Source organism: Nothobranchius furzeri, chromosome 1 (assembly GCF_043380555.1).
Source record: "Nothobranchius furzeri strain GRZ-AD chromosome 1, NfurGRZ-RIMD1, whole genome shotgun sequence".
Lineage (NCBI taxonomy): Eukaryota > Metazoa > Chordata > Actinopteri > Cyprinodontiformes > Nothobranchiidae > Nothobranchius > Nothobranchius furzeri.
In genome coordinates this window covers 91168014-91194365 of record NC_091741.1, presented here as the reverse complement: position 1 = coordinate 91194365, position 26352 = coordinate 91168014, and the positions used below count along the sequence as shown (strand labels likewise).

The 26352-nt window shown below is 41.1% G+C and overlaps 1 protein-coding gene across 3 annotated transcripts; it reads left to right on the top strand.

The window, feature by feature from the left end:
* The first annotated feature begins 250 nt into the window (after positions 1-250).
* On the top strand, positions 251-22556 carry LOC107377039 (E3 ubiquitin-protein ligase RNF38). 3 transcript variants are annotated; one of them, XM_054739113.2, is made up of 13 exons: positions 251-869; positions 958-2047; positions 8163-8215; positions 8292-8473; positions 13350-13752; positions 18166-18306; positions 18446-18634; positions 19311-19472; positions 20870-20970; positions 21085-21166; positions 21243-21364; positions 21639-21738; positions 22246-22556. In XM_054739113.2, exons 2-13 carry the CDS (start codon positions 1750-1752, stop codon positions 22306-22308), a joined length of 1896 nt encoding a protein of 631 aa, XP_054595088.2. In that variant the 5' UTR covers positions 251-869; positions 958-1749; the 3' UTR covers positions 22309-22556. The 3 variants fall into 3 exon arrangements, with proteins under 3 accessions (XP_054595088.2, XP_015801914.3, XP_070407450.1); XM_015946428.3 differs by lacking the exon at positions 958-2047; XM_070551349.1 differs by having other exon boundaries at positions 251-2047.
* The last annotated feature ends 3796 nt before the right edge of the window (positions 22557-26352 follow it).

Below are 26352 nucleotides of genomic sequence, written 5' to 3'. Positions count from 1 at the left end.
GTGACTGGTTTTTGTGAGGCATAACATTTACTTAGTTTCTCATGTTATAGAGTCTAACATCACCTGTAAGTCGCTTTGGACAAAAGCATCTGCTAAACACATAGCCATAATATAGATATATTGTGTTTGATTGCTTAAGACTGGTTTGCATCACATACCTAAACTGGTATAATTAGCACAGTGCTACATATTACATTTTATGCCTGCAGCAATTACTCCGTGTGTGTGTGTGTGTATTTAAGTGTAAATAACCTATGTATATCACTTACATATTTCATGTGTACCCCATATCATGCACGGTTTGCAAAGCAAAAGCTATTATTGTTCTAGAGCACCATCCCATCGTTATTCTCATATACTAACACCCTCTGAATTATGTACATTTATACCAGTATATGTCAGTGTATGTTTAGCACACCCATTTGAAAGCCGTAGGCAGCCAGTTGGATTTTCAAAGCATTGAAGCTGCTGAATTATTAATGAGCGAGCAAGCTGCCCGATGTTTATCAGACCAAAGTAATCAATCCTACAAAATGGGAGCGCTCCGGGATAAAATGTAACCATCGATAAATACGTACATTTGATCAGTCACTTGCATATTTAGATTTTTAAACATCCAACTTGTTTGAGTTGAGTTGCAGAATGAGTTTGGTTAACCGAATTGTTCTCCGCCATCTATTAGTTTAGACTTGACAGCGACGCGAGACTCCCATTGATTGATCTTCACCCCACTCCCCGCTGACCAGAGAAAACAGACCCGATAGCAAATGCGAGAGGGGATTTAAATGAGACAAATACCGTCCGCTTCGCTGCGCGGACGAGTTGGCTATCTGTGGGTTCTCAAACGGGTAGAGGTAGTCTGCTGTTAGGTATGTCAAATTACCAAGTTAACATTTATTTAGTATGACGTTGGTTTGGTTGTAATGTCGGCTTGTTTTCACTTGCTTTCCCCCGTAGACCTCGCTTCCTGTTAGCCTCGAGCTCGCTGGAAAATTGAAACAATGCTAACGAACGAGCCATTGTTTAGAAAAATCAACGCCAAAAGGAGCTAGTCGTTCCAGCTTGGTTATAATTTTGTAACAAATTTGTTAAAACTAATATTTTATTACCAGTAGTGTCAGTGTGACTGGGCTTCTTTAGTTTGCTATCGCTCGACAGCTAGCCATCTTGCTTGGGTTAGTGGATCCAAGTGTTTAATTTAGGTTTTTCGATGACAACGAGCTAGCGGTATTGGATTTATGTATAACTCTGGTCCTTACAACTCGACCAGGACCCGTATTCGTGTGACCAGTGCCCGTAAATGACTTCATTTAGCTGTGGTACGAGCAGACTGCTCACTGTGAATAGACAAAAGGGAATCAAAGACTTGCTCTGTTAACGAGGGCATCACAGATAAGAATAAAAGTAGAATTTTATTTTTGTTTTGTGCGTCTTCGTACAGTTAGATTTTCAGAAATATATATTTAGGTTTATTAGTGCAAATAGATAAAAACGTTTTCGCTTGATTTAATCCGCATTAGGGAGTGTGGATGGAGGCGATGCAGATGGTGCTGCATCTGATGGCTGTGCTTCCCTGAACCTGCTACTTCCACGTTCATTTCATTAAATTAAAACATCTGTTTAAATTCATCAAAACACGCTGTTAGGTATCTTGTTAGAGTCGTGGTGAATCGGTTACAGAGAGGGCTTCCTGGACGTCAGCCTCACCATCCATCCACTCATCTACCACCGCCCTCCGATTCTCCGGCTATGGACCCCCCGAGGACTCGCTCGCGGTCTCGGTCTGGCTTCTATCATTTTGCCATGAACGGCAGCGTTGGAAGCAATGGAGGCGGCAACGCTATCGGCAACGGGAACTTAGTGAGCGCCAGCGGAGGAGCAGTGGTGAATTATCCGCCGCAGAATAACCCCGGCTGGGCGCCGCACCACGGAGGACGGAGCTACCCGGAGAGCCAACAGCAGCAGCAGTCGCACGGCCAGGGGAGCTACCTGTCTGCGGGGGTGCAGCGGCACTCCGCACATGGAGCTCACAGACACACTGGGGCCGGTAAGCAGCCCAGTTTGATGCATCATTACAGACATGCACAGGATGCACCCACGAGGGAAGTAGGCACACCACTTGCAGCTTATCAGGCATTTAACTAGAAGGCTTGGTGTTTTCACTGCCAGCTGATACCCAGACGACCAGCTGTATGTTAAGTGTTGAACTAGAAACCAGTTGGTTAAGGGTTAACCATCAGTTTGTCAAGAATAATAGAATAACACACACACACACACACACACACACACACACACACACACACACACACACACACACACACACACACACACACACACACACACACACACAGAGTCCCAGTTGTAATTGATTGCATCAATTCTTTCCAGCATTGTGTTTAAATATGATTTTCAGGTGCTATACTGCAAGTCAGTAAGCAAACACCTCAGATTATTAGCTGAGTGAATTAGAAAGGACTGTGTTGTCATGGAACCCCTACTTAAAGTTGGTTTGTGAACATTTTATAGATTCAAAGTGTTTTTTCCAAAGTTAAATTTGTATTTGAGTTTTTTTACACTTCCCTCTACTCTTCCACAGTTGATACCAGATTTCATGGCATTCTTGATCTGAAGAGATAAGGGGTGTCGAATATGCGGCCCGCGGGCCGGATTCGGCCTGCAAGCGGGTTAAATCCGGCCCGCAAGATGGTTGTGCAAACTTTATTTCCATACTTTACAATGTAGAGTGAAAATAAACTTATCTATGTGAGCAAGTTTTCTCTGTAATGAGTATAAATAAAACAAAGCTGCGCCCAAGGCTCACACAAGAACTTGAATCCCATCCTGAAGTTGGCCACCACTCAGGATGTGACTTCTGATATTGATGTGCTGGTGAAAGCTAAAAGATGTAAAGTAAAATGAGTCAAATATACTTTTAAGTGCTGCATGGAACTGATCTAGCCATGTGATCTGTAAGCTCTTTGAATAACTAAGGAACGTTTTTTTAATTTATTGATTTTTTATTTATTTTTTCTTCAAATTTTCAAGTACACTTCAGGTGTTGTACTTGTACTACACTGTCCTCAGGTTCCAGTCTTGTTTCATATTGATTGTATTAAAACAAAGAAAACAATCTGAAGTTTTTTTTTTTTATTTACCGGTCCGGCCCACTTGGGACTAGATTTCCCTCAATGTGGCCCCTGAGCTAAAATGAGTTTGACACCCCTGGAAGAGATGTTTGAAACTTAATAATATTTACACACACACAGTATGAAATGAAACACCCTTTCTTGGTTGTGATTTTCATCTGTTTTTCCCCAGATTGCTTGCTGATGTGATGACTGCTGGTGTAGTAATAACAACAATAATCATATTGATACAGATGTTTTATATAGCACTTTTAACAAAGAAAATTTACATATAAGGAAAACAAAGCAGGAAACACAACAAACAGGACAAATAAGTAAAACAAAATGAATTAATGGGGTTTAAATGCTTGGTTGAACATTTTAAGCAGTCTTGAATTTCTGAAGTAAATCTGTGACACGGAAATGTTGGGGGAGAGAATTCCATAGGGTGGGAGTTGCTATGGAGAAGGCTCTGTTCCCAGTGGTGCAGTGATTTGAAGTGGTTGTTTGAGAGAGTGGGTTGGAAGCAGAAGATCTGAGATTGCGGGAGGGATGATGGTGATGTAGGAGATGTAGCAATGTTTCCTTTCTACTTCACACTGGTCTCTTTCCCCCATATAAGCCTTTAAAAGGAACTCCGGCTATGAGGACGTGTATGCCCTAATAAGCCACAAGTTTTCTGTTGTACCAAGCTATGTTGTAAGAAACACACAAACATTTCTGTTGATTTATAAATGTATAATATTTAGTAAATTTTTTACATAAGTAGGACGCCATGTTTTCCGCACGCAATGAACTCTGGGGGCGATGACGTATATTGGTTGGACTTGGAAGAATAGCTGTTGACGCTAGTGTTAGTTTACATGCTCACCATATTAATAATTAAGTAAAATGCCACATTGTGCTGCTTTTGGATGTAATTTCCAGTCAAAGGGCAATAAGGGGAGTGATGTGAGTTTACACAGCTTTCCCTGGCAAGAAGAGGAGAAAGCAGTGGGAAGATGCCCGTGGACGAACACAACTTCCCAAAGATCGGCAGCTGTGTTCCCAACATTTTTCTCCTGATGCGTTTGAGGCTTATAGTCGACCACAACTACTTAAAGAGCTCACCGGAGCAGCTGGGTATAAGAGAAGGCGGAAACTAAGTGCTTTACCGACCATTTTCCCACACAAGGAGCCTAAACGCCCTCAGAGAGATGAGAGACGCTGGACGCTCTCCTGAGCTGACAACCCGCTCCTGCAGCTGCTGCTTCTGTCACGTTCAGCTAACCATTGGACGCGCCACTCGTCACGGATGAAGCTGAACATTCACCTCTCCCGTCAATAAAACAAGCAGTAAGTGTAGCAATACAGTGTTCTCCGAATATATAATATCTGCTAAAACGATTAAAGTCGTTTAACTGAATATCCTAATCATCTAAGAAGCACACGACAGCCCTGGATGCTAAAATTCTCCAAAGTAATTCATAATTGAATAAGTTTGATCACACGATAGCTTACCGTTAACTTCTGCTGACAAAAACGTGAGCCTAGACAACAAACACTCTCCCTCTCGGTTACCATGGAGACGCATTTGCCGCACACGCACCACCGGTTTAGTCCTGCACTCGCTTCATCCTGCCCTTCTTGCTCTTCATTTCGACGCTAACAGCGTGTTTTGATTAATTTAAACAGATGTTTTAATTTAATGAAATAAGGGTCAGGTCCCACTCCTGGTAGAAATATGACAGATCTGAGGTGAAGGTTTTGAGATATTTTTGTTTGTTTGGCACAAGTGGCCAAACTTAAATGGAAGTAGTTGGCATATTTTGCGCACATAATGGTTAAAGTAAAAGTATGAATGATGAAATATATGTGATGTTATTAATCTCATGATTCAGTATATCTTTCTTTTATATGAGGAGAGACCTTGCATATATTGGTATCATCATATATGGTAAAGGAAATTAGGAGTTAAGACTATATGAGTAAAAAAGCAGTTGTCAAACAACCCTATTACAACCTCAAAGGGCGTCTTCCACATTATACACACTTTGAAGCCCTATATTTTAACAGGTCTTAATTTTATAGTTTCATTAAAATGACTGTTCTAATAAGGTTCTCCTAGCTCAACCGTCTAAAAACAGCACCTCTTGCTGGAAACTAGAAGTGACAAAGCTCCGGGTTCTGAACCTGAACATACATTGATGTTAAATGCTGAAGGTGCACAGCCATACAGTTTTGAGCCAGCAGCAAGAGTTGATGGGATCAGGCTAAACAGGGATGATTAATTTAAATGACTAAAGAAGAGCTGCTGAAGCGTGGGGACTTTCAAAATGCACACAGACTTAAAAATGCTAACTGGTAAGAGCGTTTTTTTATTTAAATATATTTCAACATAAACGTGTCCCCTGACATATTACATTAAACACGTTTCCATGAAAATAATTTTTGTTCTGTAGTTTGAGTTTGTAAGGTAGTTAAATCATAATCGCCGACTCTGATTACGCCGCTATGTTGGCTTCCTGTTTACTAAATGCGAGCATGGCATTAAAACATTCACGTGAGAGCTGCTTTACTACTTTCTCATGCTCAAAATAAAATAGTCCCAAATTCAAACAGTAATCAGAATAAAAAGTGGGTCTACTTAAGAAAAAGAAAGTTTACTTTTGAAATCAGTATGAATGTACTGTTTTTATGAAACAAACGGCTAGTGGCCACAAGAGGTGGGAACGAGAGGAAACGAAATATGTAGAGGCGACGTTTAACACTGGAGTGTAACCCCATCACCACCATATTGGATGGGTCCCTCACTCCAAAACCTAATCAGAGTCAACACTGAGTGAGCAACATACCTGTTTTTGTGTGGTCTATCGTTCCAACAACTGGCGTACTATTGAAAACAGATTATGTGGAAATACTATTGATTTTTCTAGCCCAATCAATGTGTTGGGGGTGACTGCTGACCTATCCAAGATGGCGACCAATAGAAAGCCCCTGCCCAGGTCACCTCTGTATTTATATGATTTCATCTCTATGCTTGTCATACCAATTTTCAGTTGTGGAAATCGATGAACATGACGTCCAGACAAACAGGAGTTAGAACAACCCCTAACCCATATTGGCAGCAGCGGGTGTAGGCATTGGTTTTCTTTTCTTTTTAATAGAACTGGGGTGTCTTGGGTGTACGTGTAACTTTTTCTTCTTTTAATATTGTTTCATCTTGTATCTTGGCTTAAAATGGGCCATGGACAAATTTCTGCCTGATGATGGCATATGCTCACAGTTGGCCACCAAGCCTCTCTTGATTGTCTGTTGAGAAACAAATGGCGTCAGTCTTCCTTAGCAACTGTGCTTGTAGGAAATAAGGTCATGTCTGCTCGCCAACAAAACCCTTCCATTCTGGCTCAAAGGGAGGGAGGAGGGGGGGAGGGGGGTGCCTAAACCCAGCGGTCAATGGGCAATCAGGCGGGGTACACCCTGAACAGGAGAGCCAGTCCATTGCAGGCTTTACCAGACCTAGTTTTTCAAAAACACATGGGTGTGTGAGGATCACAAATCAGGCCCAAGTGGGGGTTAAAAAACATGTAGTAAGATGAATAAAGCTGATGACTTGGTCCTGCTGTTGGGTTTTTAGCCTAACTGCTCATCTTTCCATTTTCCACAGGCACTGTCGGGTCATCTGAGCCGTCACTGGAGTAGGACTTTACGTGGCTCTGGAGTAACATTGCATTAATAAGGAAGGGATGCAGACTCTTTCAGATCTGTTGTTCCCGAGGAGGCAGACAGGCTTTGGATTGTGAGGCACAGAAGAAGAAACAAGAGACTTGAGAGAATAAATATTTGTTCTCTTTTTGGTGATTAAATCATTTCTTTATCTTTCTGAAGGCTGGAATGAGGACTTGGAAGTGTGTGTTTGTGTGCACATGTTGCATCCAGACTGCACATGTGGACTGTCAAATAAGCCGATGGAAGGGCTCCATGTCTCTGAAATGATGTGAATGGCTTTCTTCTTGATTGTTATCTTGGACTTTTTGAACGTTTCACTCTCTGAGACATCTTCTGTTGGTTTAATGGTATAAAACAATCTGAATATGCCCTTCACTTGTACTCCAGCAAGTAAATAGAAAACTAGTTAAGGAAACAGATCTGATTGGTCCTTGCAGTGTGAAAAGTGGTCTTTTGTTTTTCTTCAGGGACGCTTCAGCCTTGTGGATTTGTGCTCTTTTGTTCTTTCCAACAGCTCATTTTGCAGTCATGACACAGTTTGGCCACTCCAGTTAATAGGATATTATTAGACTACAAATATATGATATTTGTTTTTCATTGTAACAGGACTAATGATTTGTGTTATTATGCTTGTCACATGATCCACCGTTTGTCTTTTTTTTATTCTGACAAAGTCCAAACTGAAATAGATTCACTATAAACCAAAGTGTACTCTCTGATCTCAGAAGCTAATACAAGTTGCAAAATGAGATTAGGACTTTTTTCTCTGCTCATTTTGTTCCCAGATGGTGCAGCGTTAACTTTGTCAAAGGTCTCTGGCTGTGAGCAGTAGCTGGAGACGTGGTGCTTCTAAACAAAGAAACAAAAAGCATGCAAAGCCGGCGAGATGCTCTGGACATGCTTCATGGCTGACGTCTGTGCCTGCTAACAGGCTTTTCATGTTAGATCAGAGGAAGCGATATGCCTGCTACGATGGTGACATCTTCCAGAGATTGCTGCTTTTCTTGTCCACCTCGTTTTTAAAGCAGTAAGATTCTGATTTAGAAGGAAAGCTTTTCTGTGGGCTCAGAACCGGAGTTGAATGTGTTGTCAGGTGCATGTTTTGTTTCTGCCATCAAGCTTGTTCAAGTTTTCAAACCAATCAGCAAGGCTTCATCAAGATAACAGGGTGTTTTTGGCACTCAGGGTGATTTTAAAGTGGGAGATAAAATCAGAGTCAACCAGCCACCTGCGTTTGTGTTGTTTTTGTTGGCTTAAGAAACAAATGCCTGTGTGTTGTGATGTAGATGCTTTTCTCAGCTCTGTTTTTTTTAATTCTCTGTTCTGCAGGAGGACTGCTGCATTTTCATCCAGACAATGTGTGCAGTGAGGATCGAGACAAAGTAAGGATGAAAGACTCTCTGTTCGCTCTCCTGGTTTGAATAGATTGTGTTTCATTGGTGACTTTTTTTTATATAGATGGAGGACAGCCCGAGCCCGAAGCGGCAGCGTCTTTCTCAGCAGTCTATGATAGATTTAAGCTCCGCCCCCCCCTCTACTCCATCCTCTCCTATTCGCCCGTGGGAGCTGCCTCCTAATCGCAGACCACACCCCCTCTACATGCCAGAGAGGTGCCACACACCTGCCAGAAACCGCCGCAGGTATGCCTAGTAGACACATACTCAAGATTAATGAATAATCTCATTGTTTTCATTATAGGGTGAGGAAATTATTTCAGCCAAATTAAAATACGAGCAAAACTATAGCAAGAATTAAAGATTTTTTTTTTGGCATGATAATGATCAGTTTTATCATATAAGGCAGTAGCGGTTTTAGGCACGGGCAGACAGGGCAGTTGCCCGGGGCGGCATTTTTTCATGACACAAAAGGGGCGCACAAGCGCGGAGTAAAAAAAAAAAAAGAAATCTGCGCCGCACCGAGGTTTTCTATTATCTGTCATATGACAGTGTCTGGATTGGAAACAGCGAGTTGGCGCCCCCTGCAGTTGCAGGCGCTCCTGCTGACGAGAACGTTCACGTGCACCGTGTGTCTATGAAGAACAGGAAGGGGAGGGGTGCGGCGGGGGAATTCACCTCTGCGTCTTTCCCAAATGAAATGAGCGTGCAGGGGCTGAATCAACTGTATTAACATGGCTAAAGTCAATCACATCTTAACGTTCTTCCATATTTCATTCATAATATCATAAACACAGGCCTATCATTCTTTCAGGTTTCTCTGAATTGTGTGAAATGGCCGAATAAAAAAAGGAAAAACAAAACGATTTTGTGGTCACCCCCCCATCAAGGTCAAATAGTTTAGTCCTGACTAAAGGAAACTTACTGAGTCAGGAGCCAAACAGAAGAGATGAACATAAAAAGGCTAAAACCACCAGGTGCCCGATTCAGGGGGAAAAAAAGAAAAAAGAGCAGAAAGATAAAGGTATGTAGCTCTCATGATGCATGTTTTCAATTTTTTGAACCAGTTAACTGGGATTTTAACGGTTAAATGCGGTCAACTAATTGCTAACAGAGCTAATAGGGCTGAAATATTTAAACGAATATTCAAATGGTTTGAAAAAAGTCCTTGAATCGTTTTTTACTGATTCAAACTAGGATTTGTTAAATGCTCGCTGCAGCCTGTGGCCTGCCTGAACAACAACAAACACATGTTGATCATGTTCACATAATAATAAATAAAACAACTCTACAAGCAGAAGAAAACTCCCCAGTCACCACTAACTATCCTGTTTATTTATTGCTGATGGCTGCACTGATTATTTTTTACATGATTTGTTCTGTAAAAGTTGGCATTTTTGGTAGTCTACAGTTTTTTATGTCAGTTTAAATTACAATTTCAGAGGCAATTCTAAAATATTATGGATCATGAGATCTATTGGAGATCTACCCCAACTTTTGGACTGCTCTGCCAGTCACTGTGGCTCAAGCTGAGAGGAGCTTTTCAAAACTTGATCAAGTCATACCTGAGGTCACCTATGTTTCAGGGGCGGCTCACTAACCTGGCTCTGATTAGTATCAATCACTCAGTAGGGGGAGCAGATTTCATGTGATGACATTATTGATGATGTTGCATCAAGGTTAGGTTTTAATTTTAGTTTGTGTTTTCTAAGTGCAATGCTGTAGTGATTATCTTTAGTTTGTTATGTGTGAAATATTTTTGCTATTTAGAATATTTATTATCTATTATGTTCATATATTCTTAATATTTAGTTATTGTTTGTTTTTGTATATTTGATTCTATATATTTTGATACAGTATATAATGTATAGTGCTTTACATTCTGACAACTTCATAGTAATTAATGTAAATATGTGCAACTTAGAAAAATGAATGTTTAATAGTCGTTCTAATAAAACATGCTTGTTTGTAGAAAACATGCATGTGTTCATGCAGGTGGGGTGGTGTGGTGGTGGTGGTGGTGGTGGTGGTGGTGGTGGGGGGGTTGGGGGGGGGCGCTCAAAGGGGGCCTCGCCCGGGGAGTAATTCGATGTAGAACCGCCACTGATATAAGGTCCTTTTTATGTAGCGTTTTATTCTAAATTGCCATACTTGTTGGGCTCTGATAATGAAACAAACTCAAAAACCAATCAAACTTCTTTCTCCAAAAACACGCAGTTTTTAAAATAAAAATTGTTATTGTAGCATTTTTGTGTCCTTACATGTAGTTCTTTGCCTTTAGGATATTTCGAACATTTGTGTGTAAAAATGAGAACAACCTTCTCGCATATTGATTGTTATACTGAACATGTTCTGTTTGGAGCCATTTTAAAATGGTTTCAGTCCCAAAAAATTCACAGCAGTTTAAGGTAATGTGTTTTTTTAAAGCCTTTACAGATTAGTCAGTTTTTGGTGGAAGTATTTCTGCCTTGGCGTGACTCCTAGGTGCACCAGAAATAATTGCTGTGGTTGCTGTTGTGATTCATATTCGTAAAGAACTACACAGTACCATGTTGACCGATATGCAATGATAAATGACTGCAGGTTTAAAGGTTTCTACCGAAGTACCGTATTTTCACGACCATAGGGTGCACCGTGTTATAGGGCGCAGCTTCAGTTACCGGTGTGTTTTTAGACAAAAGGCGCACCGGTTATAGGGCGGGGGCACGGCAAAACATCTGTGCGGGCTTGGGACTCGGAACATATCAGTGCAAACCAGACATTGTGAAAATTATAAATTATTAACACCCAAAAGCATGCTTCACTTTACTGGTCTAGTCCTGGTTCAGACCTGGTTTAGAGCGCACGTGCACTTCCTCATTGCGTGCGCTGACGGCTCGTGCTCTTCTAATGGGCTCGACACACGGGAGGCAACTTCGCCTCTCCTCCATTCATTTTCAATGAGACATGTGTGACAAAGCGATAATCGCAGGTCTCCCTCCTACTAAACCCGGGCTTACACCGGGAGTGCTGCAGGAGGACACACAGGGATTTATGGGGGTTGGATGAGGAAAATGAAATAAAGAAAGTAAATCTGTGTTTTGTGATCAGTTTAATTTGAAATGAACACGACAAACACGCTTTCTTGACAATCTTTGTGAGTAAAAAAAAATGTGTAGAAATAAAAACGAACAGCGTGAGTTATTAGGGAAATAGCAGGTGAGCAGTGTTGATGCATGATTGCACATGCACTGAGAGCGGTTCTGGTACTTTTTGGGTCGCAGCTGCTCGCAGCATCGCTTCAAGCGCTGATGCGCTGTGTTGAAGTTCAGAATGTGTTTACCGGTAGTTGTTGGATTTATCCACATAAACTTTCCACATGAACAAAATCATATGTGTGTTATTAATAGGCCTAAGAAAATAGTGTGATTTGAATTGTGTTTTATTGACCCTCTGGGGTCCATGGACGTGTATCCGCGTCTTTTGAACAGGTCTGATTTGGGACGCTGTAGCAGCAAGACTCCGCCTCCCTGAGTTTCGGTTTCGATTCAGCTTTAAAAAGGAGATTATAAACTACACCCAGTTTTTAAATTTTGTTAATAGGCAACGTAAAAGTGGAGTTAAGGGCTCGGCACACGGGAGGCGACAAACGACCGCGATCAGCGAAATTTGTCGCTGTCGCTTTTATTACCTGACACACAGGAGGCGATCCGCAGCAGCGCGCATGTCTCATTGAAAATGAATGGAGGAGAGGCGATGTCGCCTCCCGTGTGTCGAGCCCATTATACTAAACTAAAAAACGACCTATTTTTAGACAATCTGACAACTTGTCAAAACAGCAGTTTAGTAATCCGTGAGAGGGAATGTGCTTGTGAACATAAAAAACCCACAAAACATGAGATCCTTTTGCTGTTGGTGGAAGTCTCACATATTCAATTGATAAAAAGTATCATCATGTAGCCGAGAGAGAGAGGAAGGCTGCACGAGTAACGAGTTGTGCGCAAAAAGGAGCCGCTTCGCGGGGAAAACAGTGTCGCAAACGGCGTAACAACAAACAATTAGACAGATATTGACGGTAAACTTCATATTTTGGAGCGATCCGGACAGATATATTGTCTCTGCAGTTTAGTAGGCTTTTATTAGGCTTATATAAAGGATGATGAGATGGATAAATGTCCACCAGGCAGTTCAGATAGTACGGCTGTTATTTGAACTGGAAGCAGAGGAAGTTGGCGGAGACTCACAGCCGTAGTCAGAGTCAAACGGCGAGGATGTTGATGACGATGTGGGAAATCCACAGGTCTGTCTTCGCTCACGTCCGCACGTTCACGCCACGCCCCTTGTCTTCTACTACGTTCGCGTCGCACAACAACACAATAGGCACACCGCACCATAGGGCGCGGTGTACATTTTGGAGAAAATTTAAGACTTTTAGGTGCGCCTTATGGTCGTGAAAATACTGTATTTCTGTTTGGTCCTGGTTGTGTTCAGACTTGCTGTTAGCTTGTTAGTCCTGTAGAATGTACCAATCAGGAAACTACAACAGTGAAGATGGTCATTTTTACCCAGAAACACACTTCATAGTATCCCTTTTAAAGCCATACTTTGCAATCTTTTTATATTTTTAAATAATTTTCTTAAGCCAATATGTGCTAAAATAACCCTTTACAGGGTTAATGAAAGGCCACCCAGCCCTCCATCGCCCCCTGTGGCCAGAATATTCCATTTGCAACTTCAGCCTGGTGGGCTGCTCTGTTGGGACTTGAGCTGACATACCTGGTGCTGCAGTCTGCTTCTTCCAGCACATTTCCTGCATGTTTTAGGTCATGAACACAGCTGATTTGTTTAATTTCATGATGAATCACTCCTGTAGACACTAAGGAAGGCTGGGAGACGTGTCAGCTGTTAGATTAAGGTGTTAAAAAGACGAATGCACATCAAGATTTTGCTTTCAGTTTGACCACAGATAATTGATAATGGACACTCGGGGGTGCTAACTGCAAGCAAAACTGCCAGTTGTGCCTTTATGGGTTAATTTATCGAAAGAAACTCGCAGTAAAGAAAAGTTCCTGTATATTGCGGTTTATGTCAACATTACCCTTTTAGCCCTTTCTTTAGTTTTATATTCTTTCTTTCACCTCAGTCCTCCAATGAGACGCCAGCGTGGCCGAAGAGACCGTCTGACCCGCCACCACCACCACTACAACAGCAACAACAACCACCACCTTCACCATCCCCCCACAGGCCACCAACATCACCACCACCCTCACCCCCACCATGGCTCATCTTCAGGCCAACAGGATGAGAACTACCGACACCCAACTCCTCCACAGGGTTACCTCCCTTACAGCCAGCTGCCCCCTCGAGGGCTGGGGTCTGGCCCTGAAGAGCGTCCAGGTTACCACCCCCCAAATCCCTCACCTAGACCTGTTCACCAGTCACCAAACCTGTCTCCCAGGCTTCTGCACCCTGGGGCTCATCCACAGCACCAATACCCCCACCCGTCCCAGCAACAGAGCGGGGGTGTCCTTGACATCCAAGACCAGGTAGATTGTATTTTTCCTCACTAATGAGAAGTGTAGAAAATGAGGTTATATGGTTAAAAATGAACACAAGTTTTCAGAAAAGCTCCCATTATAAGATTTGTTGGACAGTTGTCTTTATGTAGGTTCTGGTCGATGTTTCACTAGAGGAGGTCTAGCAGTTCTTTGTCTGTAGTCTTGTAGAAACTTCGCTATAATTTTAATCCAATGTGATTTTAATTTTGAAAATATATTTTTCCTCTTTTTAAGGAAAAATAGTTAATAGTTTAGATTAAATTTGATAATGTAGGCCTCAGTCTCAGTGGCCTAGTGGTAGTGTCCGCCCTGGGACTGGGAGAGCAGAGTTCAAATCCTGGTCGGGTCACGTCAAAGACCTTAGAAAAAAGGGACGCAATGCATCCCTGCTTGACAATCAGCTATAAAGGGCAAGTTGCAGGTTAGAGACTCCCATGAACCAATGTTGGGGAAACATAATAGAAACTCGTTTTAAACATATTTTTTACACATACATGAATTATTTAGGCTTTTAGAGTCATTTTTATGAGAAAATGTTTATTCATTTTTATTTTTTTGCCAAACCAAGTGATGTCAGCAAATGGAGTCCTGTGTAACGATTAAATTTACATATTATTTAATGAACCATAAAATGTGACATTCCATAGGAAATATGAAATCAGTCTTATGGACCTTTTGGATAACTTAAACCAGAAGATTGGAACTTTTTATTGCAGGGATTATGTAACCACTTCGTATTAACTCAGAGACAAAAGAAAAAGTCAAGTTTAAAAGTTTAAAGATTTATTACTAAACAAATTAAAACTAGACTAACTTTAAACACTAAACACTCTGTGTGATGAATGGATCTTGGTGTGAATGAGGCAAGATGGATGGTGTGTGGAATGTTGTTCAGAACCAGCAAATCTGGAGAAACGATTAGTTCTGATGGGAGTGAAGATAATGGTTCGTGCTAAGCTTTGGTTTGGAGATTTCTAACACACATTGAGACGCCATTCTGCTGACCTATGCACCCTTGGCGGAAGTCTCCGTTAGATCAGGAATGTCGAGGTCCAGCTTGACCACCTCTGGCACCGAAGCCAGTAGAAAAGCAGCGGATGCCGACCAGACCAGTCTTGAGATACTTCCAGGTCACAACAGTTTTATTGGCATCTAGTAAGACCCAAAAAGGGGTCGTGATGGTTCAGCTTTTATTCTGAAAGGAACCGTTGCAGCAGGTGGAACATGCAACAGATTTAATTCAGCTTGTCGTTAGGTTCTTTCAGCTGAAGAGGAAAGTTACGGATTGGCCACTCCAACAACTTCTCTAGAACGCTTTGAACTGAAGTTAAGATGATGTGGGCGTAGTTTTATAATTTGGATGTTTTGATTTACGGTCAAATCAAAAAAAGGACAGATTTACCAAGCACCAACAAAACCACGCCTCGCGTCAGATCTTGAAGGTTCTTATTGGATCAGAAAAAGGAAATGTGTCATGTGACTTAACCTTACGTGGATGAGAATGTCTAGTGTGGCTAGTTTAAAATTATATTACCTATTAAAAACTACTGATCATAACATTGTCATTTCACAGACTGGTTCACATTTTATTATTGGACTAACACTTTGTTTGAATAGCTTTATTAAAAATAGAGTTCTTCTGATTTATTAAAAGAAAGAGTCCTTTGTCTTCATTCTTCTCTTGAGCTGGAAAGGAAGAAACAGTTTAGAAGCAAATGAGGCAGTCTCATGCAGATTAGTTCTTCCTGAGGAGAGAGAGGGTAAATAACCTTCGTGGAACAGCTCCTTCATGACGTTACACCTGTTAGCCTAATCCAGAGAAAAATATGGGTTCTAATGCTGTCTCTGACACAGAAGAAACTTTAAATGTTTGTAATTATACTTATGGTGGAACAGGGTTGGTCGATGGGATGAATGAATCGACCATCGGTGATGGGCTGAACCGTTAAGGTTGTATTTTTACAGGAGGTGATTTGTTTGTTTATTTGTTTACCCCTGAGTTAGTTTGTTAATGACAAATATTTTACACGTTGCGCACAGAGAACATTGTGGAGGTAACAATCAAGAAAAGATCTCCATCAGCGCATCTTAGCATTTTCTCACCTCCTTCGCCTCTCGCTGCTGACAGTGACGCAAGCGGTGCGGTGAGGAGGAGCTCGGATTATGGAGGCGGAAATCACTCTCCATACTCTGAGAGCATCTGTGGCGTGCTCGAGATTGCGCACAACAGCGCAGCATTGAGTGGAAAGTGGAAACCCTTCTATTTTTCATTTGGAGAAAATTTTCCTGATTTAAAACTTGACTGAAGTAGCACTCGTTTTTCAGCACCCGCTTCGAGTGTGTCAGCAGAGCGTGGATCCATCCAGAACATTTAAACATCCATTAGACTGTCATGTGCAAAAATCCAGAACTTCATATCCTCTTCAGCAAGCTCCCTACAGACATTTGATTAAGCATAAGCTGCAGGTGACCAGTTCAGGTTTACGCGGGGCAGAAGGAAAGTGCGTTGGGGTCTCAGCAGGTGAAATGTTCCTAATTTAAGTGAAATTGTTGAATTACATTGTTTGTTACTTACTGAGGCACTCGGTTCAGCTTGTTTGGACTAAAAATTTATTAAAATGAATGAAAATGCAATGGTATTGAATGGCTGTTTTAAAAATGAAAGCGAAGGGGATTAATGGATCATGTGACCTCTGACTTCGAACAAATGCTGCCTCCTCGGAGTGCGTCCAAACGCAGCAGCGATTCATTCCATTTTCTACTCAAACGAATAAAAGAAACCCAGAAAAATTATACAAATCGTCCAATCCTATGATGGACCAAAACCATAAAGTTATGAGTTTGCTGCATGCCCCAGAGAGCAGAGACAAATCAGAGGGGGGAAAATCGGCCAAAGCAGAGAGATTGTGCTGCGATGTGAGGAAAAGCAGCGGGGGAGCAGCAGGTGAGTAACAATGCGAGCTTAAACTCGTGTGCTAACATCACAATATTGTACAGATTACTATTGTGTACCAGACAATTAAAATAGTATTGGTCAGTTAATATAATATTAATACTTGACAATAATAAACTAATGAGCGTCTGTCAGCTGTCTCGTACTCGTTAATATCCGTTCACTTAACATAGTTTAGCGCTTCGAGAGAGGGAGAGAGATCCGGTTCTGGAGCTCATGCGGGCTTCTGTGAGCTGGATCCTACCAGACACCAGCGAGCCAGTCGAGCTGGTATTTTTAAAAGCCATGCATGATCCTCTCCTGCAGGTCCGTGGCGGCTCTGATCCGGTTCCGACCCAGAAACCAGCTCGACTGCCCCGCTGAGCTGCGAGTGTCTTCTGGTGGTCGGTTCTGACGGTGATCTGAGCTTCAGAAATCCACATTTAATTTTTTAAAACCCACCATGGGATTCTGGAGCCCAGCGTGGACCTCCCTGTCCCGGTACTGACCGATGTGGGTTGCAGAAGTCCCGTCTTTTCAGCTGCACAAAATGCCTTCAGGCACGGAGATAGAGGCGGAAACCCATGGACTCGATGTCCAGACAGGCTGGAGTTGGTACAGCCTTCACAAACAACAGTTTATCAAACTGTACACAATCCAACCTAATAAACACACACACTGACTGGATAACATGACCTCTGCACCCTAAAACTACCCACTCTCCACACTGAGCTGAGGCAGCGCCTAGCTTCCAACTCCCTTTGGTTACATGAGAAGTTGAGATTTATTAAAAAAAGAGCTTTTTTAGAAGCTTTGCTGAGAAAGGCCACCTTTTACTAGAAAAACTCAGTTATGTATTTTTAAATGAAATATCAACAATAAGCATTTCAAATAGTATTTTTGGACAGCACTTTATTTAAGTTAGAAAAAAATTTAACCTGCAATTTGCTCTTTAAAGGTTTTTTAAATGTCTGTAAATGCACCAGGCGGGGGCCAAATAGTTCTCGAGCACGGTCACATCTGCAGCTCACCTCTCCCTATAGGGATGGGTCAAATGCAGAGGTGAATTTCACCAGGGTGTGATGACTAATGGGACTTTAACTTGTGTGGTGAGCTCTATGCAGAGAGGAATATTTAACATTGAGAAGTTCTGATGAATTTGTTCAATTGCCAAGACAGATTACAAAGCACATATTAAATTCATTTCTACAAACTTGGGCAAAACATAATTTTTGAGTGTAGATTTTTTTTAAACATTGAAGTTCAGTTGAATACTTTTAATGTTCTGCAGATCTTTCCAGGTGAAGGGATGTAGATCTGTCGGACTCCTAAGTTAAGATGTGGTGTAGCTAAGTGAACTCATGTGATGGACTTCTGCCTCTGGGCATCATATCTGCAGAATCCGCAGCAAATGGAGGAGTTTTTATAAGAACGAGAGTTTAAATCATAATCTTGGTGTCTGTGTTCAGGGTTCTGCTCCAGGATCGTATCCCGTGTCTCCACCAGGAGCACCAACAAGCCTGCCCCCCCGCTCAGCCCCGCAGCAGATCCCAGCATGCTCGGTGGTTTTCAGCGGCCAGCACTATCCCGTCTGCAGCGTTCCTCCTTCTGTGAGTGATTTGTGTTTCTTGATGACATATTACCTACTCTGTAGGGTTCCTCAAAAGACCTTTAAAGGATTATTTAAAAATTCTTGGTTATTTTTTTTCATCTCAGAAAATGTCTTTTTTTTGTGTGTTTGTCTCTTAGGTCCTTCAGACCTGCTCTGTTCAGCATCTGCCCGTGCCCTACCCATTCCCGTCACTGCTGTCCAGTGACTCGGCCTTCTTAATTCCCCCTCCTCACCTTGCCCATCCTCCCACACACCTTTCCCATCATCCACCTCACCTGCCGCAGCCTGCTCAGTTTGGACCCTATCCAGCCCAGCAGGCGCGATCGGTGAGCAGAAAGGATCCTTCAGCGAGTGTCAAATATCAATGTTTCAGGTTTAGTAATGAAGATTTAATTATCCACTTGACTGAGTTCATCAGCTGGTCTCTATTTCATTTTATTTTTCATTTATTTAAAAAAAGTTATGAAATTTGACATTTTTAAATTTAATTTAATTGTTTATGTTCATTTTTTTAATTTAATTTTAATAAAACTTTTTATTTCATGTAATTTACACACACACACACACACACACACACACACACACACACACACACACACACACACACACACACACACACACATTTCACTGCTGGTGCTTTTGTGACATCTACACAATTGCAGGATCTGCTTATTTCTTTAATAAAACCAGTGAAATTGAGTGGAGAAATGATGTTAGCAATGTTATTTGGTAATTAATCTTCTCTTCCAATAAGCTTTTAGGTGATTAGATTAGTTGCAAAATTTCAGGGTGTGTGATTTCTTACTCCTCACTAATCTGCAGTTTGCTGCTTACACGGCTCTGCAGATATGTTGCCGTTGACCAGTACAAAATGTTATTTAATTTTATACTTCTAAATTAACCTGAATAGCATCTCAGGTCATTTAATTGAGATTTCGGTAAAGTTCTGTGTATTTGTACGTTGTAACCTAGAGTTGTGATTCTTCTCTCCTGCCTCTGTAGCCTTTACAGAGAATAGAGAATGACGTGGAGCTGCTAGGAGAGCACTTGTCTCTGGGTGCTGGTCTCCATTATTCTCCTGCTGCCCACCCTGCCCTCACCCCCCACTCCACACAGCTCCACTTCCTCTCCCATGATCCTCTGCCACAGGAGATCTTTGGAGTGGTAAGCATGGAGAAGAAATGGATTCAACTATAAATGGAACCATGAAAAAATATAGCGTCAGTGCTCATGTCTTTAAATGCGTCTTCCAAGCTGCTGCAGGTTTTTGTAATCTTTTATTGTGGGTTTTGGTTGGAATTTCTTGAGCATTTCTATAAGTTTCTTGAAATTTAAATTTGGACCTTAGCCTTTTTTTCACTCCGTTTCAGTCCAAAACCTGAATATTTCCAGAAAAATTATTTTTGTTTGTCAAACCATTTACTTCTGACTTATAAATCAAGTCATCAGGAATAAACCAAAAGCCTCCTGAACTCACGAGATGAACCAATGTTGTGTCAACATGTAATGAACAACTTGGCATAAAATCAGACTAAATTAAAGCAAGGATTAATCTGGGCTGCAACTTTTAGCTATATTTTTAAAATGTTCACCAAAGGTTCCTGAGGATTCAGTTTCCTGCCAGAAACCCGTTTCATATCCATCTCAACGTAGTTTCCAAAAACTCTGGAAGAAGTTTGTGATTAAACTTGAACAATTGAGAAACTTAGAAATTTTGCTAGAAAATTTGCATAATTAAATTTTATGTCTCCCAACCAGTCCCCAGCAGTAATATCACGGTGAGACACGCTTAAGACTATATATGACAAAGTAAAAGTACTGGTAAAATAACTGTTTGACACACAAAGTAGTATTTTGGCACCAACGTGGTAATCCGAGAGCTTTTATCGTAAATTCTTACATACGTTAAGACGATCCACTGAAGGAGGATGCGTCGCTCTGTAGGATTACTTTCCCACTTTCATTAAAACATCAGATTCTGTATTTTTTCTGATAGGGATAGGTTTTATTCCTCCAATCCAATCCAATTTTATTTATAAAGCGCATTCACAAGGCATTACAACCAAACAAGGCGCTGTACACTAAAAATGTTAGTTAATTAAACCGGCGTTATACAAACATGCCGAACACAGATAAAAGATAAAAAGGAAATGCAACACAATTCCCAAAAATAACAGCTAAAAATCAATAAGACACAGGGTGAATAAAAAATTATAAAAACATTTTAAAAAAGAACCTCAATAGTAAGGAAGTCGATAATTGTGGAGTCCATTTTTAAACAGTGCAGATGTAACTGAGGTTCATTCCTTTTGTCCATTTAACAGATTTTCATTTATTTAAGCAAACCCAACGTTATGCTGTTATGGCAGGTACAAGGACTGTAATTACATTTAAAACCGCTCAGAAATCCTGAGAACTACTGATCTACTGTAAAACATTACAACAAATTCTTGTAGGAAAGCTTAAGAGAAAATGGAGTGGTTTAAAACATTTGCACACTGCTGTAAATTTCTGTTCCTGTGAAGTTACTCTGACACACGCATCATCGACTCTTCCCACAGTCCTATCCAAACTTTTTTCCTCGACGCCTCCCAGGACGACGTTACCGTTCGCAACAGCTTCCACCCTCGCCTTACCACCCCAGCCTCTTGCCTTACTTCCTGTAAGCAGACCTGGAAACTCACTCAAGGAAAAGGATTTTTGTTTTATGAAGGAAGGTTTTAGCAGAGATTTGATCCTGGGTGAGATTTTCTGGGATTTTTTTCTGTTTTTAAAGATCAATGCTGCCAGTCCAGCCCACCGGTCCTGCCATCAGCTTAGAGCTGGATGTAGATGATGGAGAGGTGGAGAACTATGAGGTTTGTTTATGCGCTCGGTGGAAATCCTCTTTTCATTGTTATGGCGATGGTGACATTTCCTCTTTTCCTCTCAAAGGCCCTCCTGAATCTCGCCGAGCGTCTAGGAGAGGCCAAACTCCGAGGACTGACCAAGGGAGACATAGAGCAGCTTCCTTCCTATCGATTCAATCCAAATAACCACCAGTCTGAACAAACACTGTAAGTTATGTGCAGCATCTGCACTTGCTGAAACACAAGAATTATGTGTTAAAAATTAGTCCTGATCTTCACAAGCTGAGCTTAAAGCAACTTCACTTTCTTTTACTCATTAAACTTTATGTACTAAACAAATATACTTTAAATATTTTTCCTAAAATGTGTCAAACTCTGTTACAGGTCAGGCTGGATGTCTGGTTTGTCATGTAAAAAGGGGTTTTACACAATAGGGTTTTTGTTTAACCCCACATGACTCTTAACACACCTTTGTCTTCAGGTGTGTGGTGTGCATGAGTGATTTTGAGTCCCGTCAACTGCTGCGAGTGCTCCCCTGCAGCCACGAGTTCCACGGAAAGTGTGTCGACAAGTGGCTGAGGGTGGGTGAACACAACATGGAGATCAGACTGCCACTTCATCTTAAATAACCCCGAACACCTGTTTGTCACACATTCAGTATCGTATGAGAATTTCTGTTGAAATGTGCTCCTGTAGTGTGTTGTGTGGTCGTGTTGATCATTTGAATGGAGTTCATCACTGTGTTAGAGGAACACTTAATTTTGTGATTTGACTGAAATATTTAATTTTTGTATTGGAAACTCTTGAGCAGTGTTTTGAAATGAACGTAATGAAGAGAAAGCTGATTTTATTCTTTCTCCTAACTGTCAAGTGTGGTAAGAATGTAATTCTGCTGGAAATGTGTTCAGATATTGTAAAATTTCACCACAAAGACTACACCACATTCCACTGGGGTAAGGGCCACCAAAGCACCAGGTCCGTGAACCAGGTCATGATCATTAAAAAAACAGTTTATGATCTTGCTTTTGTTTTGGATTTAGCATTCTTAGCTGCTGAAACTGATTGTGTGGTCTTCTGTCCATCCTCAGGCTAACAGGACATGTCCCATCTGTCGGGCAGATGCCTCAGAGGTGCAGAGAGACTCAGAATGACCACAAGAGGGAACCAAGCACTTCCTGTTCTTTGTCAAACACATCCAACACTACCTGCTCCTCTTAAATGAATACACCTGTGTTTTCTCTCTCTCTCTCTCTCTCTCTCTCTCTCTCTCTCTCTCTCTCTCTCTCTCTCTCTATCTCTCTATCTCTATCTCTATCTCTATCTCTATCTCTCTCTCTCTCTCTCTCTCTCTCTCTCTCTCTCTCTCTCTCTCTCTCTCTCTCTCTCGCACTCGCACTCAGACACATCTTAAATTACATATTTGTGCAGCACTTTCTCCTCCTTGGTTGTTGTTGGGTTTTATTTCTTTGCAAAAGTATTCACTTAATGTTTTCTAGTTTTGTGAAATTACTTCCTGTGCACTCCTTTCTTTTCTGCACATGCACGGAGGTCCTCAGTTCTTCAGTGAACAAACCATCCTCTTTGCAGTGTGTGTGTGCATGAGTGAGTTAGTGTGTGTGTGTGTGTGTGTGTGTGTGTGTGTGTGTGTGTGTGTGTGTGTGTGTGTGTGTGTAAGATTGTTTGATAATTAGATTGTTTGATAACTCAGAGTGTGCATACGTTTTTGGTTCTGTATCAGACTAAAGTAACGACATGAGAGTTTCTGCTCTCATCACTGACTTTTCTTCCTGTCTGTATGTATATGCACTCTGTGTGTGCGTGTGTGTGTGTGTATAGAATTGCTCTAGATTGACACTAAGGGTCCACGCTGCCACTGTAGTTCTCAGTTACAGATTCAGTTTGATTACAGTAAATTATTATTATTATTATTATTATTATTAATAAATCAGTATACCAGTACTTTGTTTTCTTTCAGTTCACTTGATCATTCAGGTCAGTCATTACAACCTTTTTAACTCACTAAACAAGAATTGGATTTAATTTCATTTATCTTAAAAGCAAACGTAGGTTTCTCTGGTTTTGCAGTGGCACATGTTACATATATACATCTCTAAATAAATATATATATATATATACTGTATAAATTTAAGAATATCTGTATACCGAATAAAAGGCTTGATACAAACGTTTTAAACTGTGTTTTGTACATAATTTACCCCTCAAATTGTTTTATTGTATTGATTCTACCAATGATGCTGGGAAACAAAGCAACCTCACTGCCATTAATTACCACTACTGACAATACTTAACATAATGCTTAGTATGAGGATTGCTGTATAGTCAGCTAGGGTCATGTTGGACGGCTGTTCATCCGAGTCACAGTCTCTACGTTGGGGTGTCCCACAAGGTTCAATTCTCGGCCCGTTACTGTTCAACCTCTATATACTGCCCTTAGGAGCCATTTTCAGAAAGCACGCTGTCTCATACCATCTTTACGCTGACGACTGTCAAATCTATTTTTCATTTAAGCCAACTCAATCAACGAAAGTTCTGTCTGATTGTATCCTTGAGGTCAAGCAATGGCTAGCTGATAACTTCCTCCATCTCAATGACTCCAAAACTGACTTAATCGTTTTCAGTCCTAACAGTACCACGGCTACTCATCAACCTGACTTCAACTATCTCTCACCTAATGTATCCTCTGTAATCTCCAACCTTGGAGTAAAAATGGACCAGGCTCTGAAGATGGATGCCCAGGTCAATAACACAGTTAAATCATGTTATTACCAACTAAGACGCATCTCGAAACTAAAGCACATCCTGAGTGTCCGTCTTCTGAAATCGGTGGTCCACACTTTCATCACTTCACGGCTGGATTACTCTAACTCCTGCTTATACGGCATCAGTAAAGCAGCTCTTTCTAGACTTCAGCTGGTCCAGAATTCTGCAGCTAGGTTGCTGACTGGAGCTGACAGAAGACAACGCATTTCTCCAATTCTGAAATCTCTCCACTGGTTGCCCGTGCAGTTCAGGATAAACTTCAAAATTATGCTTCTGACTTACAAATCCTTGAACCATCAAGCTCCTCCATATCTGTGTGAACTTGTCCATTTCTACAACCCGTCGCGTGCTCTCAGGTCTGAAGATAAGCTCCTCCTAGCTGTTCCAAATGCACGTTTAAAAAGCCGTGGAGAAAGGGCTTTCTCTGTCTGTGCACCCAAGCTGTGGAACGCATTACCACTACTAGTGAGGCAAGCACCAACAGCTAGCATTTTTAAATCACGCATGAAAACTCACTACTTCAACCTTATACCACATAATCATGAACCTCACTTACAACTACATTGTTTGAAAATGGACTTCACAATTATCAACTTCCGTACTATTGAGGTTCTTTTTAAAATGTTTTTCTAATTTTTTATTCACCCTGTGTCTTATTGATTTTCAGTTGTTAGTTTTGGGAATTTTGTTGTATTTCCTTTTTATCTTTTATCTGTGTTCGACATGTTTGTATAACGCCGGTTTAATTAACTAACATTTTTAGTGTACAGTGCCTTGTTTGGTTGTAATGCCTTGTGAATGCACTTCATAAATAAAATTGGATTGGATTGAATAGTCACTGACACTAGTCAGTGACTTGATGCAATGTGCTGGGTTCCTTATATAGGAAACATTATTTCTGACTGGCTTAATGAACTGTCCTGAATTGGAATGTTATGTGAAGTGCCTTGAGACGACTCTTGTTGTGATTTGACGCTATATAAATAATTGAATTGAACTGAATTAATGACACTACCATTACTAATGAATTTAATGATCTCACATACTTCATAGACATGTTAACCAAACTACCTGCAACAGTCCAGTTGTTTTGGTCTTCAATGCTCCTTAGCTCTGCTTATAAATCTCTTCAGATCACACCAAGAACACACCTCTACTTTCCATCTGATGCATTGCATTGGGAATTCACTGTGTCATACCAGTGTTTTAGCAAGGCAGCTTTATTTACATAGCACATTTCATACTGAGGCAATTCACTGTGCTTTAATAATTTGGGTAATAATTGTCTTTTTTTACCGTTATCCTGTGGCCATTTTTCATCAAACTCAAATTAAAACGAAAGACTTAATAAGATTGAAGAAAAAAACTTAACTGATTCAGAGTCATGGGTTGAGATGGCTTTCATTTTGAGATGAGCCATTCACATCATCCAGGTTTTCTAGGAACTCAATGGTCACATGATTTTCTCTTAACTGAAGCCTCATGTTGCACTGACCAAAGTGACATCTTGCAGACATGATTAGTGTGGTCCAAACTTCCATTAAGGTTCCTGATCTGGTTCCAAAATGTGGTTAAACCCTATAGCTGGGATATTAGATTCTGGGCCTGGTGGACTGGCATCCAACAGGTTTTTGTGGTTTCACTGTTGCCAACACTTGAAGTGGTTGAATCCTCTGTGCAGCAGCTCTGCAGAATCACATCACCTGCTGATTAAAAGCAGGTGTGTTTTGCCAGTTAACTAAAATGTGCTGGATATAGCCCTCCAGGTCCAGAATCAAATACCCCTGCCCTAGGGTCCAAATCTTATGCCATGACGTTTGACTTTTGTATTGGAACAAGACAGATTTTTCCAGAGGCTGTACCTGGAAGGTATCTGACAGACCATTTGCTGCTGTGGCCCCCAGACTCTGAACTTTCTCCCACTGAGCCTCAGATCAGTAGTCTCCTTCAAACAGCAGCTCAACTCACCTGCAATTTGACGTGTGATAACCAAACCAATCTCTCCTTGCTCACCTATTCCACCTTCCCCAGAATTAGCCAGTTCCTTACATTGACCTTTTGCCAATTTTAAAATGCTTAATTCTTTAAAATGTTTCTGTGCCTCGTGATTTTAATTGAGGCATTACAGAGAACTAGTTTTAAAGTTCAAGTCACACAGGTGAAATTACCCTTCTCCATAGGGAGCTTTGAGCTGCGCTCAGGAAATTGTTTTAAAGTTTAACGTTTTATTTACTTGCAATCCTCTAATTGAGGTCAAAATGGATCTTTAAAGTTTTTTAAACACATGTATAGATTTTCATGGGTTTAGCTTTAAACATTAAATCTGTGGTCCCCGTTCAATGCACACACACACACACAATACTTCAAGACTGATCAATTGTGTCGGATTTATGAAGGAGTTTCAATTTACCAGA

What these genes read in the sequence shown, in the direction of transcription:
- LOC107377039 (XM_054739113.2), top strand. Translation starts at nt 1,750, where the DNA reads ATGGACCCCCCGAGGACTCGCTCGCGGTCTCGGTCTGGCTTCTATCAT. An exon ending in TCCTTGACATCCAAGACCAG is followed by an intron (nt 13,753 to 18,165) that starts GTAGATTGTATT and finishes GTCTGTGTTCAG; the next exon opens with GGTTCTGCTCCAGGATCGTA. An exon ending in TCTGCAGCGTTCCTCCTTCT is followed by an intron (nt 18,307 to 18,445) that starts GTGAGTGATTTG and finishes TTTGTCTCTTAG; the next exon opens with GTCCTTCAGACCTGCTCTGT.